Here is a 21,542-nt window from a genome sequence, read left to right as displayed (position 1 = left end):
AGTTCCTAAATTAAGATGCAATTAAACAAAGAGATGAGAAACCACCACCCAAGCAGGCTACAGCTAACTTTTCCGCATACACGTACACACAACTGAGAAGCACAGAGCAAAACAGGATAGAGATTTATTTCTGAAAGATCAGTTACAGAACTGAGATGACACAAACACAAATTTAGTTCATCTTAACATTTTAGAAAGAATATGGAAGGTCAAAATCAGCTGCCTTTAACTGACGCAGAGGATGAAACAGAAGCAGGTGAAGTGTGGACTTAAGTCCTCACAATCATCTCTGTTGAGGAAAATAGGTAGGAGCCGGTTCCAATTTTAAGCACTGTTTTAAACCTGTTTCTTACTGAAAAACTTCCCACACGCTAATCATGTTCCACAAGGAAAAGCTGACAACCGTTCCTGTTCAATGACTGCTAAACTTAAGAAACTATCAAATATCAGCTCTCCCATCTCCCTCTGTAAAAGTATGTGCTGAACTCTAGGGAAAAATCAAAGTTATGTTTTTAGTTTGTTTGTCTGCTTTAACATATGTTGATAGAACATAAAGGCAGATACCAACCCATTTCCTGCTTTCAAGTTGCTTTTGCTCTCCGTGCCGAGTTGAGAAAGGACATAATGAGGTGCTTTGGCACTGTCAGCATCAAAGATATCCATGGTCGATTCTTCACCATCTCTCGGTTTGATCCCTGGCCTCTGCTTTGGATTTCGCTTACGAGATTTACGTGGCACCTCAGTGTTATCATTGTAGGAACTGGTACTCATGTTACTGAAGTTAGAGGGGGAGTCTTCCATCCACATACTGCAGCTTTGCTCAGACTCCAATCCACACCCCTCATCCTGGCAGGACATCTGGCTGTTGTCCAGCAAATCCTCTGGTGGTGGTGAGATGTACAGGACTGTGTGCCTCTTCGGGGTGGACTGTGGCTGCTGCTGCTGCTGGACTGTGTTATTGGTTAACTGCTTGTCACTTACCCCACGGTTACTTACCCCCATGGCTGAGGAGCAGCCCTCCACTTGCATAGCTTTGCTGTCAGTGACTGAGGTAGAGTAAATGGTGGGGCCGGAAGAGGTGGTAAAGGAGCTGCAAGCACCGCCCACGGAGGAAGAGGGAGCTGAAGAAGCATCTGTGGTGTATAATCCACAAGTCAATACAGGGTCCCTGATCCCAACTCTGCTGGCTATAGCAGTCCCTTTGAAGTAGCGTGATTTGGTGAACCGACTCTTTCCCAAATTAACATTTTGGAATTTGGCTTGTTTTGGAATTTAAGAGCTTCAAGTAATATAAGGCTTAAGCAACATAGACGTATTCAGAAAAGATATCCAAATTATATTTCTTATTTTAGTGCATAGTAGCAATCAGACTTTTCAGAAAATCTGTAAGTCACAAAATGGTTGCAAGCAAACAAAGGTGCTTTCATTGCCTCATCTGGACTACGAATTTAAGCCATTTTATAGAAAATGATAGAAACCCCCAGGAATGTGCATTTTAGGCCACATTATTGCCAATTGCTCAGCACCTGAAATGTTCAAAAACCTGGGACTGTGCTTAGCCATGAAGTATTAAAATAAGTTTCTAACCTATGAAGCAGAGAACTACAGGTCATTTTTAATGCAGACACTCCCTGCTTCAGAGGCAAATCCTGGAATAAAAATAATGAGAAAATAAATGAGAAGAGAGCTGCTGATTATTCCAGATATCAATTATCAAATGAGACATGAAATGTAAAATAACTGAACAGCAACAAATGGAACTGGTACCAACTGTCATTTATGAATTTTCCAAAAAAGAAAAGAAAAAAAGCATTGGCTAAGGTTTTAACTTGGAGGATTGCCCTGGTCCTGAAAAGCAAAATGACTTTTGAAAGAATCAATGCTCTTGGAGGGGGGTGGGGGTCAGGCAGATATCCCTTCCTCAGCCAAAAGTAGCTCCACATTCTTCAAGCTGGAAGAAAGAATGAGGAACTCAACCTGAGCAGCCCCTGTCAAGGGAAGAGGCAAGACAGGTTCATGCAAATGAAAGGAATGATTATGCAGGAACCCCACAGGCCCCAAAATCTTCGTGGATAACAAGATAACTGCTCAAGTGTTAAATGGGCTTTAAAATACCTCTGGAGATGCCCCAGAATGCTGTGAAATTCAGAACCAAAACAAAGCTTAATTTGGGAAGTGAACTTGTCTTACAAAATCAGTTAAATTGCAGAAGCGTTGAATTGAGAGCAGTACCCTCTCTGGAAGGGAAATAAATGAGCAATATTTTTCTTAAAGCAAAGAATACTTTTTTATGAGCTACTGGCCTCAAATGCAATAAGTGCAGTGTGTATACTCAGCTTTTAGTCTGATTATTTAAAAGTATTACAATCCTTTTAAAAAATTATTCCAAAAATAAATAAATGATTATCTTGGCTATCTAACATCATCAAAAAATGGAAGAAATACAGATTAAATCATATCAATCTTCTACTTTAGCTTTAATTCAGAGGAACTTTTATCTGTGAGGGAACCTCTGGATCCCTCATTCCATTGCCAGATAATTGCTAAAAAAAATCTAGAGCACTGATTGATACCAGTTCCATTTTCCAGCTTGTGCCTCAACAAATGCAGTGGTTGAAATTGGAAAATTCAGTCATTCCAAACTGCATTTTAATTATAAAAAATCCTTTATATCATGCATTAATGCAGTGCTTCCCTTAGGAAAAATTAAAAATTGTTTCAGTGACTATAATTGCTGATTTGCAGCCACTTTTGAGTTAGAATAAGTTGACATTTCTAAAGTGATCTTTATTAAACAGAGTAAATGTATATTTTAACTGTTCACTCACTCAGCTATTAGCTTACTTTGATTAGGTATTTTGTGTGAATTATGAAATACATGCAGAAAGAATGCTGTAAACTTGCATTGGCATAAACAATACTTTCTACAAGTTGGAAAACCCATGCAAAATGTGAAAAATCTTTTAATTTCTATGTAAGAGAAGAGCAAGTAGGAAGATTAACTCATCTCTGACGTAAACTGTCCAAAATACTGACTGGGGTGTTTTGACCAGTCTGTTAGCCTAGCATCCATTTTTATTTGCGGGTTAAGTGAGATAACGGCTGTCACCTTTGGAAAAGGACAACCCGTTTCCTTACTTAAAAGGGGGAATTAGCACAATCACTCAAATCCATACTAGTACCATTATGCCAGATTAATTCCCTACAGAGGGAATTCACATGAAAATAAAAATCTTTCCAAGAAACACAATGATTATTAAAGTTTATTAAACAATATTAACACAAAGTGAGAAGCATATTACAAATAAATAGTAACTTCTCCAAAATATTATTTTACATGATATTTGGAAAAAAAATAATGACTTTGCTTATACACAAAGGAAATCAAGAGATCCAGCTTCGTTTTTTGTAAAATTTTGTTAGCCCTGTGTTCCAGGTTGCAATTAGGGCAGATAAAACAAACTTCTTGATTGATTTTATAATAAACGATGTCAAGATATAAATTAGAGGCTTTCAAAGCTTAAAAAAATGAGCAAGTTTAATTACTTCAACTAAGCACAGTAATTATAATATGCAAGTATTCCTCAATTTATAACCATTTGTTTAAGGACCACTCGAAGTTAGAAAAGCTCAGAAGAAGGTGATTTATGACTACTGCAGCGTCTCTGCGGTCACATGATCAAAATTTGGCTGCTTGGCAATTGGCAGGTATTCACACAAAGTCCCGGGACCAGAATATCGCCACTTAAAATCTTTCAAGGGGACTTCCAACAAGCAAACTCCATTGGGCCAGCCAGATTCACTTAATGACATGATTCACAATGCAAAAAGGTTGCAAAATCAGGATGATTAGTCACCTAATGACTATACTGCTTAACAAAAGATATGTTCCAGTCCCAATTGTGGTTGTAAATCGAGGACTACCTGTACGGGGATTAAGCAGAAAAGAGTGTGATATCCTCCTGCTGTATTTGAAGTTTGCGAGGAGACTTCATTTTAAGGGACTGAATACACCTCAGCAAAGAATGAATGCTCACTTTTCATATGGAGAACTATAGGGTGTTATGTGAATTCATCTTTAGTATGCAATAGCAAAACACTGACTGATCAGTTAATGCTAAAGCAGCTTCAAAAACAAATTAATCCCAAATCAGGAGCGTCAAAATGTCTCTTCAAACCTGATATTCGTGACGAATTATGTCCAAAAATTGGCTGGATCTGGGAAGAGAGTTATCGGAAACCTCATCTCCCACTGTTAAAATGCAGGTGTATACAAGGCAGTCCAATGTTTAATATTATTTCTAGGGTATAAGTTAATTTCTAGGATCAAAATTGCATTATTAAAAAAACTGAAGCTGGATGGGTTATTTTTATGCATTCTGTGAAATGCGAGATTACATATCAACAAAGCTAAGTGCCACCAAATCCTTCTTTACAATTATAAACATGTGCCAAATATTTCTATGAATACTGTGGCAATAAAATGGTTAATTTTAATTTTAAATTTAATTTAAATGGTTAATGGTTAATTGTTTATCATTAAATCCGCCAAAGATCTTGGTGCTCTCATACTTTCCGTCTGCAATTGAAACAAACGGTGTAATTTCAAAGGGCACAGTAGCAATTTTAGTAGCATTGTTCAGATTATTACTCTGGCTCTAGGCAAGCAGACAGCAAAACAAAACAGCATAGTACAATACCAAAAGCACCGTTCCTGTTCCGTATTACAACTATGGAACCAGAGTGACTTCCAAACATTACTGAGCCTTGTCCACAGATATATTCACTGCTTTCCAGGGACTAAGTATATAATCTAGACTCCCAGTGCATTTTTATAGCAATGAGACTTAGATCTTAGAGCTCAAGAATCAGGAGCAGAGAAGCTGGCCCAGTCAAAGCTGCTGCTGCTGCTGCTGCTGCTCAAGTTGCTAGATAAACTGTAATAGTCTTCTTCCCTCTTGGAAGGTTTACATTTATTTTAAAAAAAATCTGTGTTTCATAGGCTCTTTGGTAGGCAGAGAGAAAATTGCTATCTTTAGGCAAAGCTTAAAGCATTTGTTTACTGCATTAGCATTTCATTCTCCGAGAGAATTCAGGGCACTCTGAGAGGCACCAGATTTTAAAATGTGCTAAGCATAAGCCTAGCGATAAGAAGATATTGCAACTGCTTTTTCCCAGCACATAGGGATGGTAGGGCCTGGTGCCTTGGGTGTCCTTCTGAGCATTTCCATGCAAAACAATATGTGCGCAAGCAGCCAATGAATGAAGCATGGCAGACATTTGCCACATATCTTCACTGTTCAGGAGACCGAAGAGAAAATGTGTGCATCCCCTAAAACAGGGGTCAGGGCAGATTCATTCCAAAGGCAACCCCCCCCCCCCCCCCTGCAAGTAGGAATCTTGATTTCTTTCTTTTTGATGGCTACAATTCTTCCCAATTACTGGGCGAGTGGACTTTCCAGAGTCAGTGAAGAAAAAATTAGAAGTTCTGAAGCCAGAGGGACACCAGACCTTGCATTGTCAAAGTCACGGACAAAGTGGCTGCAAATCTGCTTCAGTACCTTCATGCCAACTTTGGCTTCCTAATCTTCTCCAGCTTCATTTATTGATACAATGTCAAAAGCTTTATTAGAGGTTAACTTAAGTCAATCCACTCTTTATAAAACAAAATAAAAAGGAGAGGAGAGAGAGACTGATGAAGAAGTCTGAAACGAGACCGACCTATACCCTGGGTGAGATTGGATGGGTTAAGTGTCTCTGGTACTATTTGTCTTCACTATTGATAGCACACAACCCACCACACGATGCCTGTCTCTGAATGGCGAAGCTAGAATGCAAGTTAAGTGTATTAATAGAGAAAACAACTAGCATCCCAGCAATATCAAAAAGCAAACCCCTTTACTTTAAACATTCAATGCAGATTCAGAATAGATTGCTCACTTATATTTTAGCCCAAACAGTTAAAAAATTCCCATTACATTTACATGCCATAACAGCGCTAAAAAAATCAAATCAGAATCCAATCTGCTTTGACACAGAGAATAACTTAATATTTGTACTGACAGATGCACAAGTTGTTATTTCTTACCTGCAACTTTAACTGGATGTTCATGTTCATCAATTCAGACTAGGAAGTCTGACAATCAAAAATGATAATTAGAGGCAGTCAAGCAGCAGACTAGCCCTCAGCCCTTTGAATCAGAGCCCTGAGAGGCTGCCATTATTAGGCCCAGCTGATAAGATGCCAACAGCATCCTTTGAGAGGGCAGCCCTTGCCCTCCCCCTCCCCCAATCTCCCTCCCCAAGTGCTATTCTTAGTTTACTGAATGTTACCTCAGGAATGGAAACACTTACTCCCCCCCCCCCATCCCTTTTCTGATGTTTGTAAAGGCAGCTTTTTCCTTAGCATACATGGTAAGCATTGGTAAAACAACCGCTACTCATTCCAGCGCAGCCTGATAGCTAATATCGCTACCCAAATATCAGCTCCTGTAGCAGCAAAAAAGGTCCAGCTCAGGAAATCATACCTGACGGACAGAAACCCCTTCTCTAAACCTCTCCGGATAGACCCCCTGCGTGTCCTGAGCCACGGGCAACTTATTTTACTCAGCGGGCTTTGGGGAGAATATCAGGTCTTATATCTCTTTGTCCTTCATGAGCTCTTATTTCCAACACAAACTAAACCACTTAGAGGAAGTTGTTTTCTCCTCTCTCAAAGCATTCTTTTCCAATTTTTGAAACACCATTAGAATGCAAAGCTTTGCAGGACTCATTTGGGATATTACTTGGAATCAATTTGAAGAATACACTTCAATTCAATATTTATTATTAAATAAACGCACAGCCTCAGCAACTTTGGAGAGATGTTTTTTAAAAATTACAATTATGCCCGCATACTTCTCGTCACAGACATGCCAAGCTGGCCTATGCTAAGAAGAAGCAGAATACTACCTATTGGTTCCTGGTTTAGGCTTGTTTAGAATTTAAGTGATAAAATCCATGGGACTGAAGCAAGCATGATCTACATGATGTTCTACCGGCCAGAGCAGCCTTAAGGCGAGACAGGTGGCAAATAAATTTAACAAATAAATAATAATTCCGATTTCAATGGCTCCACTCTAATCATTTGAGCTCAAAAGTAAGCTAGGCCTGGTTAATATTTAGATAGGGGATGCCAGGGAACATCAGAGTTGCAAGATTGCAATTTCTTGCATGTTCACGTCAGGTAAACTATCTAGATGTGTCCACGGAATCACCCTGAATCAAAATGAACTCAAAGGCATCTACTTTTTAATTTGTTTTTAATATAAGCACTGCAAATCAGCTCAGAAATCCAGTATCTATAGTATCATCATTTCTTCAAGATACAATTTTAGAGGAAGGAAGCCCATCCTGCACCTCCAATCCAGAGTTATGGATCTTCCCTTTCTCTTAGAAATACTCTGGCCACCTAACTCTTTATAGGCTCAAGAATGATTTTGTTCAGGTTTGCCAAGGATTATTCCTGTTTTATGCTTCTTTTATATATTTTGATTAGCTAGCAGAAATTTAATTAGATTGTTTTTATACATACTAGGAGCTGAACTGGTGCACTAGTTCTTAACACACTCGAAGGGCAAAGTGACAGGAGAAGAACTGCCAAATGATCTCCAAGCATTTCCTCCTGGCTTTTAGGCATAACCTAACACGGGTTCTTCCTCTTCTCTTTCTGTTTCTCAGAGATGGAGAGTAGGGATCATTCTCTGGTTTCACACTGGTCCCAATTAGTAATACAATATTGTGTAGTGCATCCAATATCAATGTATGCTCCTTTATGGCTTTGAGACATAGGCATCTCTTTAGAGCTTAACATGTAAAAACAGATGTCAACTGATAGTTGATCGTTGATAAAAGAGCCCTTACATCTGGAATGATGAACATGAAGCATTCCTCTCATGCTAAAACGATTAAATGTGCTCTTGACAGATTAATTTCCATGTCTTGGCTTTAAACTGGTTTAGATGGATTTGCAAATTGAAAGCCAATCAATAGTAGCAGAACTAGCAGTCTGTTCTTGCAGGGCCTCATGCTTGAGCTCAGCCAATCCTGTTCCTCAAGAAATCGGAAGTTTACTGATGCAGATTTTATGTAACCTGTTGATGTGTTCCAGAATCCCCGATTAAAGCAATGAAAGAGACCTGGGGCTACCAGACTTGCAACCAGATATTGGCTCACCTTATGGCTATGGAAGCAGAAAACAAAAGAAGCTAAGTCTTACATATGGAAAATAGTTCTCATCAGTCCTCATTGTTTAATGGGTGAATGACACCAGTAAAACTGATTCAGGATGGGCGATTCTGAATGTAACCAAAATGAAATGTGAAGATGACTGTCATTAAGACGTCATTAGTGCACAGTTGACAGTATTCAAATGTTAGTTGAACATTTAAAAGTATGCCTTATTGGTCCTGCTCCTATCACACACAAGATACAGTTTATTCTTTATTTTTAAATGACTGTAACTCTCCCCACTTTAAAAAAAAAAATCTTGGAATGCCTCATAGGAGATTTCTCTTGTTCTCCAGTTTTCATCCTTTATCATCTGTGCTCATTCTTCTTTGCATGGCAAGGTTGCAATTTTTAAGCCAGCCTATAGGAAGTTAATTTTCTACTTCCTATGTTTAGCTCTCCTATATAAATATATTATCCTTTTTAAAAAGCAGACCAAGATTATTACTACTAAAGCCCATATTTTAGGGAATATAATAAAGGCATTAAATAAAAGCTTCCACTTAGTCAAGAAATGTAGCCAATATTATACTAAATAATATTGCTTATCTGCCAAATATCTGGAAAGTAGTACTGAAAAATCTTCTATTACATACACAACTATGTTCTACTCTACAACTACATTACATGTAGTTGGAAACAATTTGTTGCTCGATGTGTGGAGTGACGCAAAAGAATCTACTACTGCATACTAGATTTCTTTAGAACGAACTCACACACTAATTTTAAAAGCAATTGGACTGACTCAGACAACCAAAGCTGACAAGTAACAGACAACTAGTTCTCCTAAGCCAATTTTTCAAATGCTCAAAAATAAGCTCAAACATGAAAAACATTAAAGATCTGTGGGTTTAAAATGCTAGCATTTCCAAAGTTCTTGCAGCTGTTTTTCTCTTTAACTAATTAGCTTTACATGTCAAAGGAAAATATGCTTCAGAACTTTTTAAACTGAAATCTTTGAATTTAATGACTAGTCTTCCTAATCTACACTTAAATCCACAGATTGCATGAGGAAAAACAATCAAATACATTAACAGTGAGCAGTGCTGCAAAGTGTTTTTACCCTTCACTCAAGTTATACTTTCAAAAATCAAGCAGACAGTTGCAAAATTCTGGCAACAGCTTTGTGGAGAGAATCTGGAATATAACTATGAAAAAGTCTATTCCAAATATATGATTCCAAGATAAAAACTGTCCAAGACAGCTTACACCAGACAACTCCCTCCAGAAGTCTATAATATAAAATAAAAACAAAAAATAGGAGAAAAGATTTTAAAGCCTACATTAAGTAGGAGACTCTTTCAAATTATTTCTCAGTTTATTTTAATTTATGGTAATTTTAAATTCTATTTAGCTGATGTCCCTTCATATAACTCCTAAGTAAGTAAATGTTCAAATTATAAGAAATATGATTTAATTAAAGCTAGAACTTTGATTCCCTTTAATTCTTCTCTAACAAAAATAATGTGTTGGAGGTATATTCAAAACTCCATCGCAATTATAATTTAGCAAGTACCACATTTAAAAAAGGCATGCAAGGATTGGAGAAGACGATGAAGTGGGCAATAACATAACCAGTGTTATATATATTTATATAAATAAAAACTTTTCCAGCACTGCTCATGTGTTCAATAATATTCATATGTATTAAAATCTTAATCTAAGCCAAAGGAAGTACTTACCAGCAGCAACTACTCCCGGAGGGGGCGAACCCACTTCGCCCCCACTGGTTTGACTCATGGATGCTACTGGGAGTTCTCTGGAAGGTGGCAGCTGCAGCTCCTTAGGGAGGAGATCATAGACTGATTCTGCCAACGAGAAATAGAGGCATTTATGATCCAAATCAAATGCTTGTTTGTTAGTTAATACCAAAACATAAATAAGGGAAATAAAGGCAGTGGTCACTAGTCTCCCATATGTAAAACTAGAATTGTTAAGAAACATGCATATTTTAAGCCTACAGAAGAACAAAGCTACATATTTTTGCATCATAAATAAAAACAAAAAAAATGCTGTCTGTTAGTTAAAAGCATTACCACCTTTGATCCAATCTTTCATATATTTATATATTTACTCCCCAATATGAGAGAGCTAATTATGCTTTGTGCTAGAAAATTATGCTTACAATTAATTATGCTTTGTGCGAGTCCCTTTTGGGAGAGGGGCGGTCTAGAAATACGAAATAAAGTAAAGTAAAGTAAAGAAAAATAAAAGTTTATGGAAAAGAATTATGTTCTACTTTCTATCACATTCTATTTTCTACAATCCGATTCTCATGAAGTGTTCCTTCAATATGTGTACTAATCTACAACTAGTTTCCTGTTGCATAAAAAAAAAAAACTGAGTCTGGAAATGTGATTATTTTGATCCCATGCCACATGCACTGCGGTGGCGCAGTGGTTAGAGTGTAGTACTGCAGGCTACTTCTGCTGATTACCGGCTGCCAGCAGTTTGGCAGTTTGAATCTCACCTGGTTTAAGATGGACTCATCCTTCCATCCTTCCTAGTTGGGTAAAATGAGGACTCAGATTGTTGCGGGCAATATGCTGACTCTGTAAACTGTTTAGAGAGGACTGCCAAGCACTGTGAAGTGGTATATAAGTCTAAGTATTATTGCTAATGCTATCTAAGCAAGCAATTATTTAGGACATTTTTTAACATTTATGTATACAGTATAATGTTCTGCCTATTTTAATGAGCTTTATTGAATTAGATCATTAGCATGATCATACAGGCCTATTTTGGTTCATTGCATCACTCTGTCCTATTCTGAGTTTTAAAAAAATAACCAATAATTCAATATAACAACTATCCCTGTTGTTATGATGTTCCTACAGTTTCCATGTGCAATTTGCACACGCATGGAGTACTTTCTAGGTCCCCTTCCAAGTACGGTAGAAATGCCAGTAGTTCTTTGAGTCTGACTCAGAAGCAAAGCCTCGAGTTAGTTTGTGGTTCAAATCAACAGGAAGAAGGAGCATTCGGTTTAGCTTTACTTACTTTCTCCATGCAACATTATTAAATAAACCCTTGTACAAGACTTCAGTGTATGGAAGGAAAATGTGGACTGGTGCCCTGCATGCTGACCGAGGACAGATATTAAGCTCAGCCGCTGAACAGCAACGGCTGCAGGAGGGATCCTCCCCTACTCTGCACAAGATGAAAGATTACTCTTTAGAGAGAAAAATGAAACAATCACCACCACAGCACCCAAAACATTTTTTCCTGGTGGAAACATTTTCCTTGTTTCCTTCAGTATCACAGTTCCATGACACAACCACACGAGGTGTAGAAATGTTCAACCTATTTTTCACTTTGGGTAGCTTGGCTACCCAAATTAAAACATTATACCATTTGGAAAATAAAACTGAAGGGAAGAATGCAACATTTCTCATAAAATTCATTTTTCCACTTGATGGATCAGATTAGTATCATAACTCTCAGAAAAAGTTTGAACTAAATATGAATGTTAGAAATCCCACATAAAAAATGTTTCACGGATTTCAATGGATTGATTATATACAGAATAAATATCAGACTAGAAAGTACTATGTAGCCTTTAGGTAAGAATGTTTAGATTGACAGATGAACAGAGTAAATAACATATGGGATGTTTGGAATTACTGGAGTGGTGCATAGTGGAAGTCAGGGGGGTGGGTTTGATTGAAAGGTGGGGGAGGGTTAGGGTGGAGGGTGGGGAAATATATATGTATAATTAATTTAGAAGATGGGACTAATGGGATATTGTTACTTTAAGAGAAATTTATGTTATGATTTATATATGTTCAATTAATTTAGAAGATGGGGTTAATGGGCTATTGTCACTATAAGAGAAATTTAAATTATGATTGTTGGGAGATGAGGGGGTACAATATTTGAATGAGAAACTTATCTTAAGACGGGGGGAGGGAAGAGGGTATAGTATTTGTATGTGATCTATATTATATGTCGGGGGGGGGGTAAAAAAAAAGGGGGGGGTTGTTTGTATAAAACTTTTTCAATTAAAAATAAAATGTTTCACGCTTCATTTTGTCCTAGGTCCAGTTTATACCATTATAGTACATTCTTTTAAGGAATATACAGAGATATTCGTGGTAAATCTTTATTCTACTCTGATCACTAGATGGATCATAAACCACAGGTTGAGCACAAGGATTCACAAATGCGTTCACCAGTTCCTAGGGATGAGTGTATTCAATTCGATGTTTTTATGTTCTATTTCCATTTTGATTTCCAAGCAAGAAACAAACTGCAGGAGCAACAGGAGTGCTGGCTTTAAACATTATCTTCTTAAAGCCCTGCATAAATGAAAGATGATCCTGCCTTTTCCAAAGTCCACTCTGCATGATTGAGGATACAAGAGAAAAGAGGATAGGTGGCAATCACAAAGAATGCCATTAGTGAGCCAAGCCAATATTTATAAGCTTCTGCTGGACAGTAATTATTCCTTTTAAGACTAGTATAAGAAAGGACTTCCCCCAACTTGCTGACTTAATTGAACTCAGAAGCAATTATTAGATAATATTTATTCCGTCAACTGTTGCTGCCATTTAGCAAATCAATATTCTTTTTTCTATTATGGTGCTTCAAGTGTGGATCTCGCCATGTTTGGCAAAATTGTAGGAAAAGATACTGGTTGTTCATTAACCTTTGAAAGGATTGCAGGAGCCAGGAATAAGGGAGGGTGGACATTCTACATGCAACCTAGCATCTTTTTCTACTGTTCCTTGATGAATTAAGCTCATTTACTTCCAGATAGTGGAATTAAAATAGGGCAACTTGTGATATTCTATACATAGAACTTCAAAAAGGCAGGGCCTTATTATAAGAATACCAAAGTTTCAAAACAAAACCACATAAGTTTTATTATTACCTTATTTCCAAATTTTGCTGATACAATGCCTAGTATTGTTAGACTTGAAAGATAGAGCAACCCTTTATTCTTTGATTGCATTTTTCCAATCAGGCATTTCCCATTTCCATTTGCTTGAAGGATTTAAAATAAATCCATCTGCTTGAGTAAGGGCCAAATATATGTGGCAAGAAGTTAATTCTCCTTTTCCCCCTAATCTCTTTTGTTTCCATAATTAGAGACATGTGGCCTACAGAACTAAAAAAAAGAAACCTATACCATGAATGCAACCACTTGCAATAAAAATAATTCCTATTTAAACATGAAGAAATGGTCAGCAATGACAAAGGTGAACAATTCTGGGTAGTCTTTAAGGTACCGGACATGAGACCAACACTGAAATTCTCTCTGTCATGGAAGATCAAATGATTTCTATGTACAATGAACCATATAATGGTGGTTATGGGGGAAAATATAGAAAGAGAATGCTACAAAGGGAAGAAATGGGATGGCTGGATCAATGGCCCTTCTATTTCTACTCCGTATCAGTTATTCTTCACAACCAATTATGCGCAAGCTGTGGTCGAAGAACAGAACCCTGATGCTGATTTCTTACTTAAGTGTTCTTCATTTGCAAATTTAGTTATCAAAATACTGTTTACTATCAATACACAATTGTGTGCTTTAGTTTAACCAAGGATGCTCTAAATGTTCAACAAAAATAAACTTTTCTGAAGTCTTTTATACTGTTCCAGTATGAAAGGCATATGATGTAGCAGGAAAGCAGTTTGGACAAGCATGGCAAATGGCTGAGTATCTTTAGTGTCAAGACAGAGATCTAAGGACAGATAGACACATTAAATATTCCCCAGTTCTAATAATTGCTAATACTATCAGGATTTCTGTCTAATATATGTAACAGTAAATCAATTCTTTCATTCCTAATAAACTCCCCTGCACCCGATTTGTGGGAGCTCCTAATTTCCTATCCTGGAATTAAGCAAACAATTCTATTTGCTTTTGTGTGTACAGTACCTATTTGCCATTTCTCAATTAAACTAGTGGCAAGCTAGTCTGGATTTTGCAAAACTCCAACAAATGCTGCTGGATTAAAAAAATGGAAAGTAAGACTTTAGAACCTTGGCCGAAGAGAAAGTAAACCAAGAATCAACCATATTCTAATCATGATCTACTGCTAGCCTTCTTACACATAAAAAAACACACAGTGAGATGAAAACAGCATATAAATTTGATAAACAGACAGACTTGTTTTTGAGCTGAGCTCAGTTTATGGTGACTTTATAAATTTTCATTGCTAATTTTCTTGGCAGGTTTTCTATTGCCTTTTCCCAAGGTATATTTCTCAACTTCCCAGACTGAAGCCCTGAAATGTCCTTGTAGTCTCCCATCCAATCAGCTGAGAAATGCAACCCTTTTTATTTGGGCCATCAAGAACAGCTAGGCTCCGCACCTGCTGAGAGCCATGGCAAATCTCTCTCGTGTCTTTGGAATTAAGGGGGGGATTAAGGAGATTGAGAAATCTGATGGTTCTACCTTGCTATGGCAAAATACCAGGTGCATACACCTAATGCCGAAGCATTCAGATCCTGTCCAGCCCCCTTTCTGTTCTCCAATAATGCTTAGACTCGGAAAGTCCTTGCCAACATCTCAGTAGAGATGACTATAAATAGATTTGCTATTACTGAAGTGTTTCTCAGTTTATATAGTCTGTTCAGTAGTAAACAGTCTACTTCAGTCTATTTCCCTGCCATGCCACAGCTCTTGGTTAGACAGGAATGGTCGTGTATCTGGTTTTTGCATTTATCTTTTAAAAATATGAAAGCTACAGTTATGAGCAACTGAATCAGGGATCAATTATTCATATAAATTGCTAAATTAAACTTCAATTGTCTAAAACAAGAACATTTTATCATGTTTCCAGTAATTATGTACATTCCTATAAATATGTTATCATACAATTTTTTTTGAATCCATGTTGCTGCCATGATTATAATGTAAGATATAAATGATAACAGATGCAATGCAAAATGAGGGGTAGGAAAGGCAATAATTTTGTATCTACCGTGGCAGCCAAGATAAATAAATGTCCTGGTTTCCTGCTACATCTTTGAACTTGCAACCTTCCTTCTATGCTGTTGCTGTTAGTTGCGAAGTTGTGTCCGACCAATCGCGACCCCATGGACAACATTCCTCCAGACCTTCCTGTCCTCTACCATGCTCTGGAGTCCATACAAGCTCACGCTTACTGCTTCAGTGACTCCATCCAGCCACTTTATTCTCTGTCGTCCTCTTCTTCTTTTGCCCTCAATCCTTCCCAGCATGAGGCTCTTCTCCAGGGAGTCCTTCTTTCTCATTAGGTGGCCAAAGTGTTTGAGTTTCATCTTCAGGATCTGGCCTAAAGAGCAGTCAGGGTTGATCTCCTCTAGGACTGACCGGTTGGATGGCCTTGCAGTCCAAGGGACTCACAGAAGTCTTCTCCAGCACCATACTTCAAAGGCCTCCATTCTTTGGCCCACAGCCTTCCTTATGGTCCAGCTTTCACAGCCATCTATTGCAACTGAGAAAACCATAGCCTTGACTATATACAGTTTTGTTGGCAGGGTGATGTCTCTGCTTTTTAGTATGTTGTCTAGATTTGCCATAGCTTTCCTCCCCAGGAGCAAGCATCTTTTAATTTCTTGGCTGCAGTTCCCATTTGCGGTGATCTTGGAGCCCAGGAAAATAACATCTGTCAGTACCTCTATTTCTTCCCCATCGATTTGCCAGGAAATATATATATATATACTATATTTCTAGACTATCTAGGGGACGCGGTGGCTCAGTGGCTAAGACGCTGAGCTTGTCGATCAGAAGGTCGGCAGGTCAATGGTTTCAATCCTTAGCACCGCGTAACAGAATGAGCTCCTGTTACTTGTCCCAGCTTCTGCCAACCTAGTTCAAAAGCACATAAAAATTGCAAGTAGAAAAATAAGGACCAGCCTTGGTGGGAAGGTAACAGCGCTTCGTGCACCTTTGGCATTGAGTCATGGCAGCCACCTGAACACAGAGATGTTTTTGGACAGTGCTGGATCTTCGGCTTTGAAACAGAGATGAGTACCGCCCCTTAGACTCAGGAATGACTAGCACATATGTGCGAGGGGAACCTTTAGCTTTATATATACTATATTTCTATATCTCTATACTAAAAACCAAATCAATGCCACAAAATGAATTTGCAGTATAAATCATATTAATGCATTTTCTGCATTATTTAGTTTGCTATATCAACTCTTGCAACTGACCAAAGCAGTGCAAGCATCAAACTAGCACCATCTGATTTAAAACTCAGTTCAGCCATCAGGCTCCCTCAGAGTCACCCCTGTCTCTTACCAGAATCTACTTTATAAGCTTATTGTAAGACCGAAGAGGATTACACTATATATTGCCTTAAGCACATGACAATGAAGATGAAGTATGCATTACAGTAAATACTTAGATAAGCACTACATTATTCCTTTAGTCTATTTTTAAATTGTGTTCATGTTTACAACAGAAGGAAATAAAGTCAATCAGATAAGGCTTCTAGATAAAAAGATAGACATGCTTTAAAATATCTTGCATTACTTTTTTTATTATTAGCTTTTGGGTGAAAGAATGTTATGCTAAATATATACAAATGTTATACCTACTCACCCATGCAGAGTGAGATCAAGCAGAGCAACTGCCATGACAAAAGAGATCCTGATGAGATGTACTTTGGACAGATAGCTGAGGTGCCAGACTCTGGGAAATCCTACCAGTGGCAGGAGAGGGCTGAATTAAAAGACATCACCCAAGAACTGATCATAGCAGCGGAAGAAAAGGCATTAGAAACCAGAGCCGCAGAAGCAGAGGTCTACAACGCTAGACAGAACCCAAGGGGCAGACTACACAGAGAGGCCTTAGAGACTGTCCAACACATGGTGGCAGCAGGCAGGAACAGTATACACTAACAGCACAACCAAGTAACTGACATTGTGTACACTATATAGGAATATCTGCACAAGGTATGGGCTGGACCCTCACAAATACAGATGGGAGATTCCACAGAAGGTTGAGGACAATAAGAGAGCTAAGACTCTGTAGGATTTCCAGATCCAGATAGACAGGCAGATACTAGTAAATAAATCAGACATCATGGTAGTAGACGAGGACCAGAAGACAGTGATAGATGTAGCAATGTCAAGTGACAGCAACATCAAGGAGGACTATGAGAAGATGGAGACGTACCAGAGCCTGAAGTAGGAACTAGAGGAGGCATCCTCAAAATGAAGAGATGTGTGCAGTGTTCATAGAAATTTGTTCATGTTTTTTTCAAACTATCGTCTGGCCCCCAACAGTCTGAGGAACCGTTATCCCTCCTTAATTCACCATTGGAGGCGCTCTGTGTGTGTGTGTGTGTGTGTGTGCGCGTGCATGTTGAGTCTTGCTTTCTTTCGCCCACTTCCAATGTCTCTCAATGCCCATCTTGGGGGTTTTAGTTGCAGTCTTAACGAGCAGTTCTCAGTCTGGTTTATTGTGTGGTCATCTGAAACATGTGATCAGGAGTTATTTTGAAGGAATCCTGTTGTTTTATTCTTTTTTTTTAATGGCCTATTTTAAGGAGCCTGAAGCTGCTATTGTAATGAAGTAGCAAGAAAGTTTGCGCTTGGGGGGGGGGTGTTCTTAAGTAAATAGATTCCTTGGGTTGAGCAAGTACAGCAAGGACAAAGGCAAAATGGACTGCTAAATTGGCCATGCCCACCCAGTCACATGCCCACCGGGACACGCCCACCCAATCACTTGACCACCTAGCCATGCCCACCCAGCTGGTTGGGGGGGGGCAGTGTGAGGGACCATGAATCAGCTCCCTGTTCAAAAAACCCTGAACTAGAGGATGTGGAAAGACCAAAGCTATCCAGCAATGCTAGAACTTGGGGCTGTGACTCCTAAGCTGTGAGATAGATCCCAGAAACAACCTCAGAGCTTTCTCGCCAGAGGAGTGCAGTGTTAAGAACAGCTAAGATACTGCACAGAACCCTCAAACTCCCAGGTCTCTGGTAGAGGACCCCAGACTGAGGAAGACACAGATCACCCACAAAGGTGAGAAGGGAAGTTTTATACTGTATACGTTGTATATAAAATGCTATATATAGGATGTCTGTGTGCATGCACACACATATGTATTTGTTACATAAACTTTTAAATCTCACTTGTTCCTAATTGCATGTATTCACACTAGTTTTGTTACCTTTCATATAACAAGGCGCCTGCTATTTTATTATGAGAAACTGAGAAGAATGTTAAAGAAACTATTATGTGTTTAAAAATATTTACCTAAATTTATGAAAAATATTGAAATTGTGTTTATTTACAAAATGACTAATACTTCAACATACAACATTCAATGCATTTGCTACAATCAGCACTTTGATTTAGGTTTACTTAGGATGTTCTACTTGAATAATATTTACTATCATTCTTTCAGAATTATTTCTGAAAGCAAATACATTGGAAGATTAGTATATTTGCTTGGTTATCCCAACCACATGCTTAGTATGATAATTGCTATCACTGATCTAAATTAAATAAAAGGTTAGCTGTGGTTGTCAGAGTAACTTTTGCTAAAGATTTAACATCTATTTGTAAGAAGAGACTTTTAAAGTATATTATATGGAAAAGGGAACTAAAAAAAGTGTGCAAAAATGACAAAATATTCTTAGGAAGACAGTCAAGCACTACTTTATCCGTTCACAAGCCTCCTGTACACTACAAACAGCTAATGTGAACAGTGAACAGGTTTTTTTACTAGTGTGGTAAAGATACGCACACTAATTACAATATGAAAATAAGCTTCCCAAATTCAAAGCTTCAGGTAACCGTGATATATCAACAGCTTGATAACAATCTGGTTACTGCTAGGATTGATTGAAGCAATATTGAGCAAAAACAGTAATACCCAACACGTATTTGTCTACACAATTTCTCTTAACAGGCATTTTCAATCATTTAACCTATGTTACATTTGCTACCCACGCTTTAAGATTGCCCACTTGCTGCTAACCTATAGTCACCTACACCACCACCACCCCTAAATAGAATTTTAATGGGCCTTTTTGGGTTACTAGATCTTCTCTAACTTCAAGCGCAACCAGCAGTTTTTCCCAAGCAGCCCCTCCGGCAGCATCAAGGACTTCGCGAGAGTTTGGGTTTATTTCTTCAGCCAGGCGAGGGGAAAGGAAGGAGGGCCGCCAGCGACCGTCCCAGTCATCGGGGCCCTTCACGCCTCTTTCGCATCCAGCCTCTTTTTCACCATGAGGAGACGCCTCGGCCAAAGCCACCCGCCACTGAGCCGGCGCATTTTTCCACCTCGTGTATTTGTGCCGCCCGGCTCCGCTTCCCGACCCCAGAGGAAGGCAGGCAGGCAGGCAGGCACGGCAAGAAACCCGGCCTCCTTCAGCCAGATCTCGCTTCGCCTCCGGGCCGCCTTCGTCCCTCGAGGAGGCGGAGGGGGCTTCTGCCTTCGGACGCCCCCCGGCGGTTACCGAGCGAGGCCTCCGCGCCCCCCCCCCCCGGCCCTGGCTGCTCCCGGGAAGCGCCCCCGGGGCCCCAGGCGGGCCCGCGCGGCTCGCAGACACCTGGCGCCGGCCTGCTGCCAGGCTCCCACCGATCGGCCGCCCGCAATCCGACCCGGACGGCGCCGGCTGCGGAGAGGGCCCTGCGCAGCTTCGGCGGCCGACTCACCCTTGGAGTAGAGGGACTTGGGCGACTCCAGGTCGAGGTCGGCGCTGAGCAGAGAGATGAAGTCCGAGGGCATCGCCACTCCGGGGCCGCTCTGCGGGGGCGCACGAAGAAGCGGCTCCGCGGGCGCCACTCCAGCCTCCGCCGCCGCTCCTGACAGGAATCCGGTGGCTGCCGCCCAGCGGGACCGCCCCCTCGTTCCTAGCACTGCGCGTGCGCCGCCCGGCTTCGAGCGCGAGCGGCGGCCGGAGGGTGACCGAGAAAGCGGCGACAAGTGCAAGGCGCATGCGCCCGGTCCTAGAACGTGGGGAAAACCTCGGCCTTCGGGATCCTTCGACCCCTGCGCACCGAGAGGGAAATGGAGTGCGCATGCGCTCGGACCTGCCCTGCCTGCGGGTAGGCCGGGATCACAACGCAAAACAGTATTTCTGCGCTTGCGCCCCTAAAACCCGGGGAGGGGTCTCGGGGGGGGAGAGGCGCAGTAATTAGCCTGGGGAGGTTAGAGGGCGGAGCCGAGAGAAGACTCTCTTGCCAAAGGGGCGGGGCCTGCGTAGGGAGGCGTGACGCCCAAGTGGGAAGGTGGGGTCGTGGAGCCAGGTCGGAGCGCCCCTCCTCCAGGACGCGCCATCGAGTCCGACTCGTTCAGCGGCCGCAACACGCAGTCAAGCACCCAACCTGCATCCCGGGCTGGGGTGACGGTAAGGCCGTCCTGAAAGCGCTGGAAGCGAAGGGTCACAGCCAGGAGAGGAGCCTAGACCCCGGCCCACCCGGCGGTAGCGTCCGCCTAGCAGTAGCAGCAGCAGCCGGGCCCCAGTGGGGGAGGCGGGGAGCCCGGGGAAATGCTTCCCTTTATCAGCCCTTCCTATCCGTCCCGGCGGGGGGCTCTTAATACCCTTTCCAGGTCCCGTCCCCCCCGTCCCCCGAATCCTGGTTGCCCTTTCTGAAAGATACCCGCCACCGCCGGCAGTCTGCCCACGGGAGACTTTTCTGTCTTGGGCGGTTTCCTCGGGAGCCGCCTCCGCTTTGGCTACCTGGGCTGCCTTTCTCTCAACTTTGCTCCACTTCTGGGGAGCCAGGCAAAAACAACCGGGGCAGCCACAAATGCTACGGCTGTGCGCAAAATCCTGCTCAGCCAGGTGAATGGAGGCAAGCCTGCATTTCTACCTCTTGGTGCCTGTTGCCTTAGCTGGGTTGTGAGATTTTGACTCGGTTGTGAAACTCCCTTTTGTTACTTTACCGCTCTGTATATTGTCTGAACCAGCAACCTGGGTTAATTCAGTAATCAGATTAAGAATGTTCAATAAATAATGCCATTAAAATCATATGTGGCGTCATTCTGGTACCATTGGAACCATTTTCTTTTGCAGGCCGTGGAAGCTTTGTTTTTCCTCTAATAGTATACTGTTAAATTTTTATAATATTTCAATACTGCAATGCATAAATTGCACTTCCACAAAGGACATCCATTTGTTAACTACAGAAAGTTCTATGCACACGGAAAAGTTTATCCAGTTAGACGGGAATTGTGATCCAAGGCATCTGGAGAGCAGGTTGCGAATAGCCACTCTAAAGCTAGCCTGGCCAACCCCGGCTGAACCCAAATATTTAAGGCAGGGGCGGAACTCATGGGCTGGCCCAATGCCTTCACCACACCACCAAACGG

At 40.6% G+C, this 21,542-nt stretch overlaps 1 protein-coding gene across 10 annotated transcripts in view; it reads right to left on the bottom strand.

Moving 5' to 3' along the window:
- The window catches only part of NFAT5 (nuclear factor of activated T cells 5), a 48,489-nt gene that overhangs the window by 22,742 nt on the left and 4,205 nt on the right, over window positions 1-21,542 (bottom strand). For 5 of the 10 annotated variants that reach the window (XR_014176219.1, XM_081962975.1, XM_081962976.1 and 2 more), the window contains exons 2-3: window positions 9,951-10,076; window positions 569-1,133 (exon numbers count right to left, since the gene is read on the bottom strand). Coding sequence is in view for 8 of the 10 variants with exons in the window: in XM_081962975.1 (XP_081819101.1) it covers window positions 569-1,133; window positions 9,951-10,076 (691 nt within the window). In the remaining 2 variants the exon portion in view is untranslated. Of the gene's footprint in view, window positions 1-568; window positions 1,134-9,950; window positions 10,078-19,882; window positions 21,216-21,542 lie in introns of those variants that run through there. The other 5 variants (XM_081962977.1, XM_081962979.1, XM_081962978.1 and 2 more) reach the window with 2 other exon arrangements.

This window comes from Natrix helvetica (assembly GCF_964273705.1).
Source record: "Natrix helvetica genome assembly, chromosome: 10".
Taxonomy (NCBI): Eukaryota; Metazoa; Chordata; class Lepidosauria; order Squamata; family Natricidae; genus Natrix; species Natrix helvetica.
The sequence above is the reverse complement of the archived record's forward strand: the minus strand, read 5'-3'. Positions and strand labels throughout refer to the sequence as shown.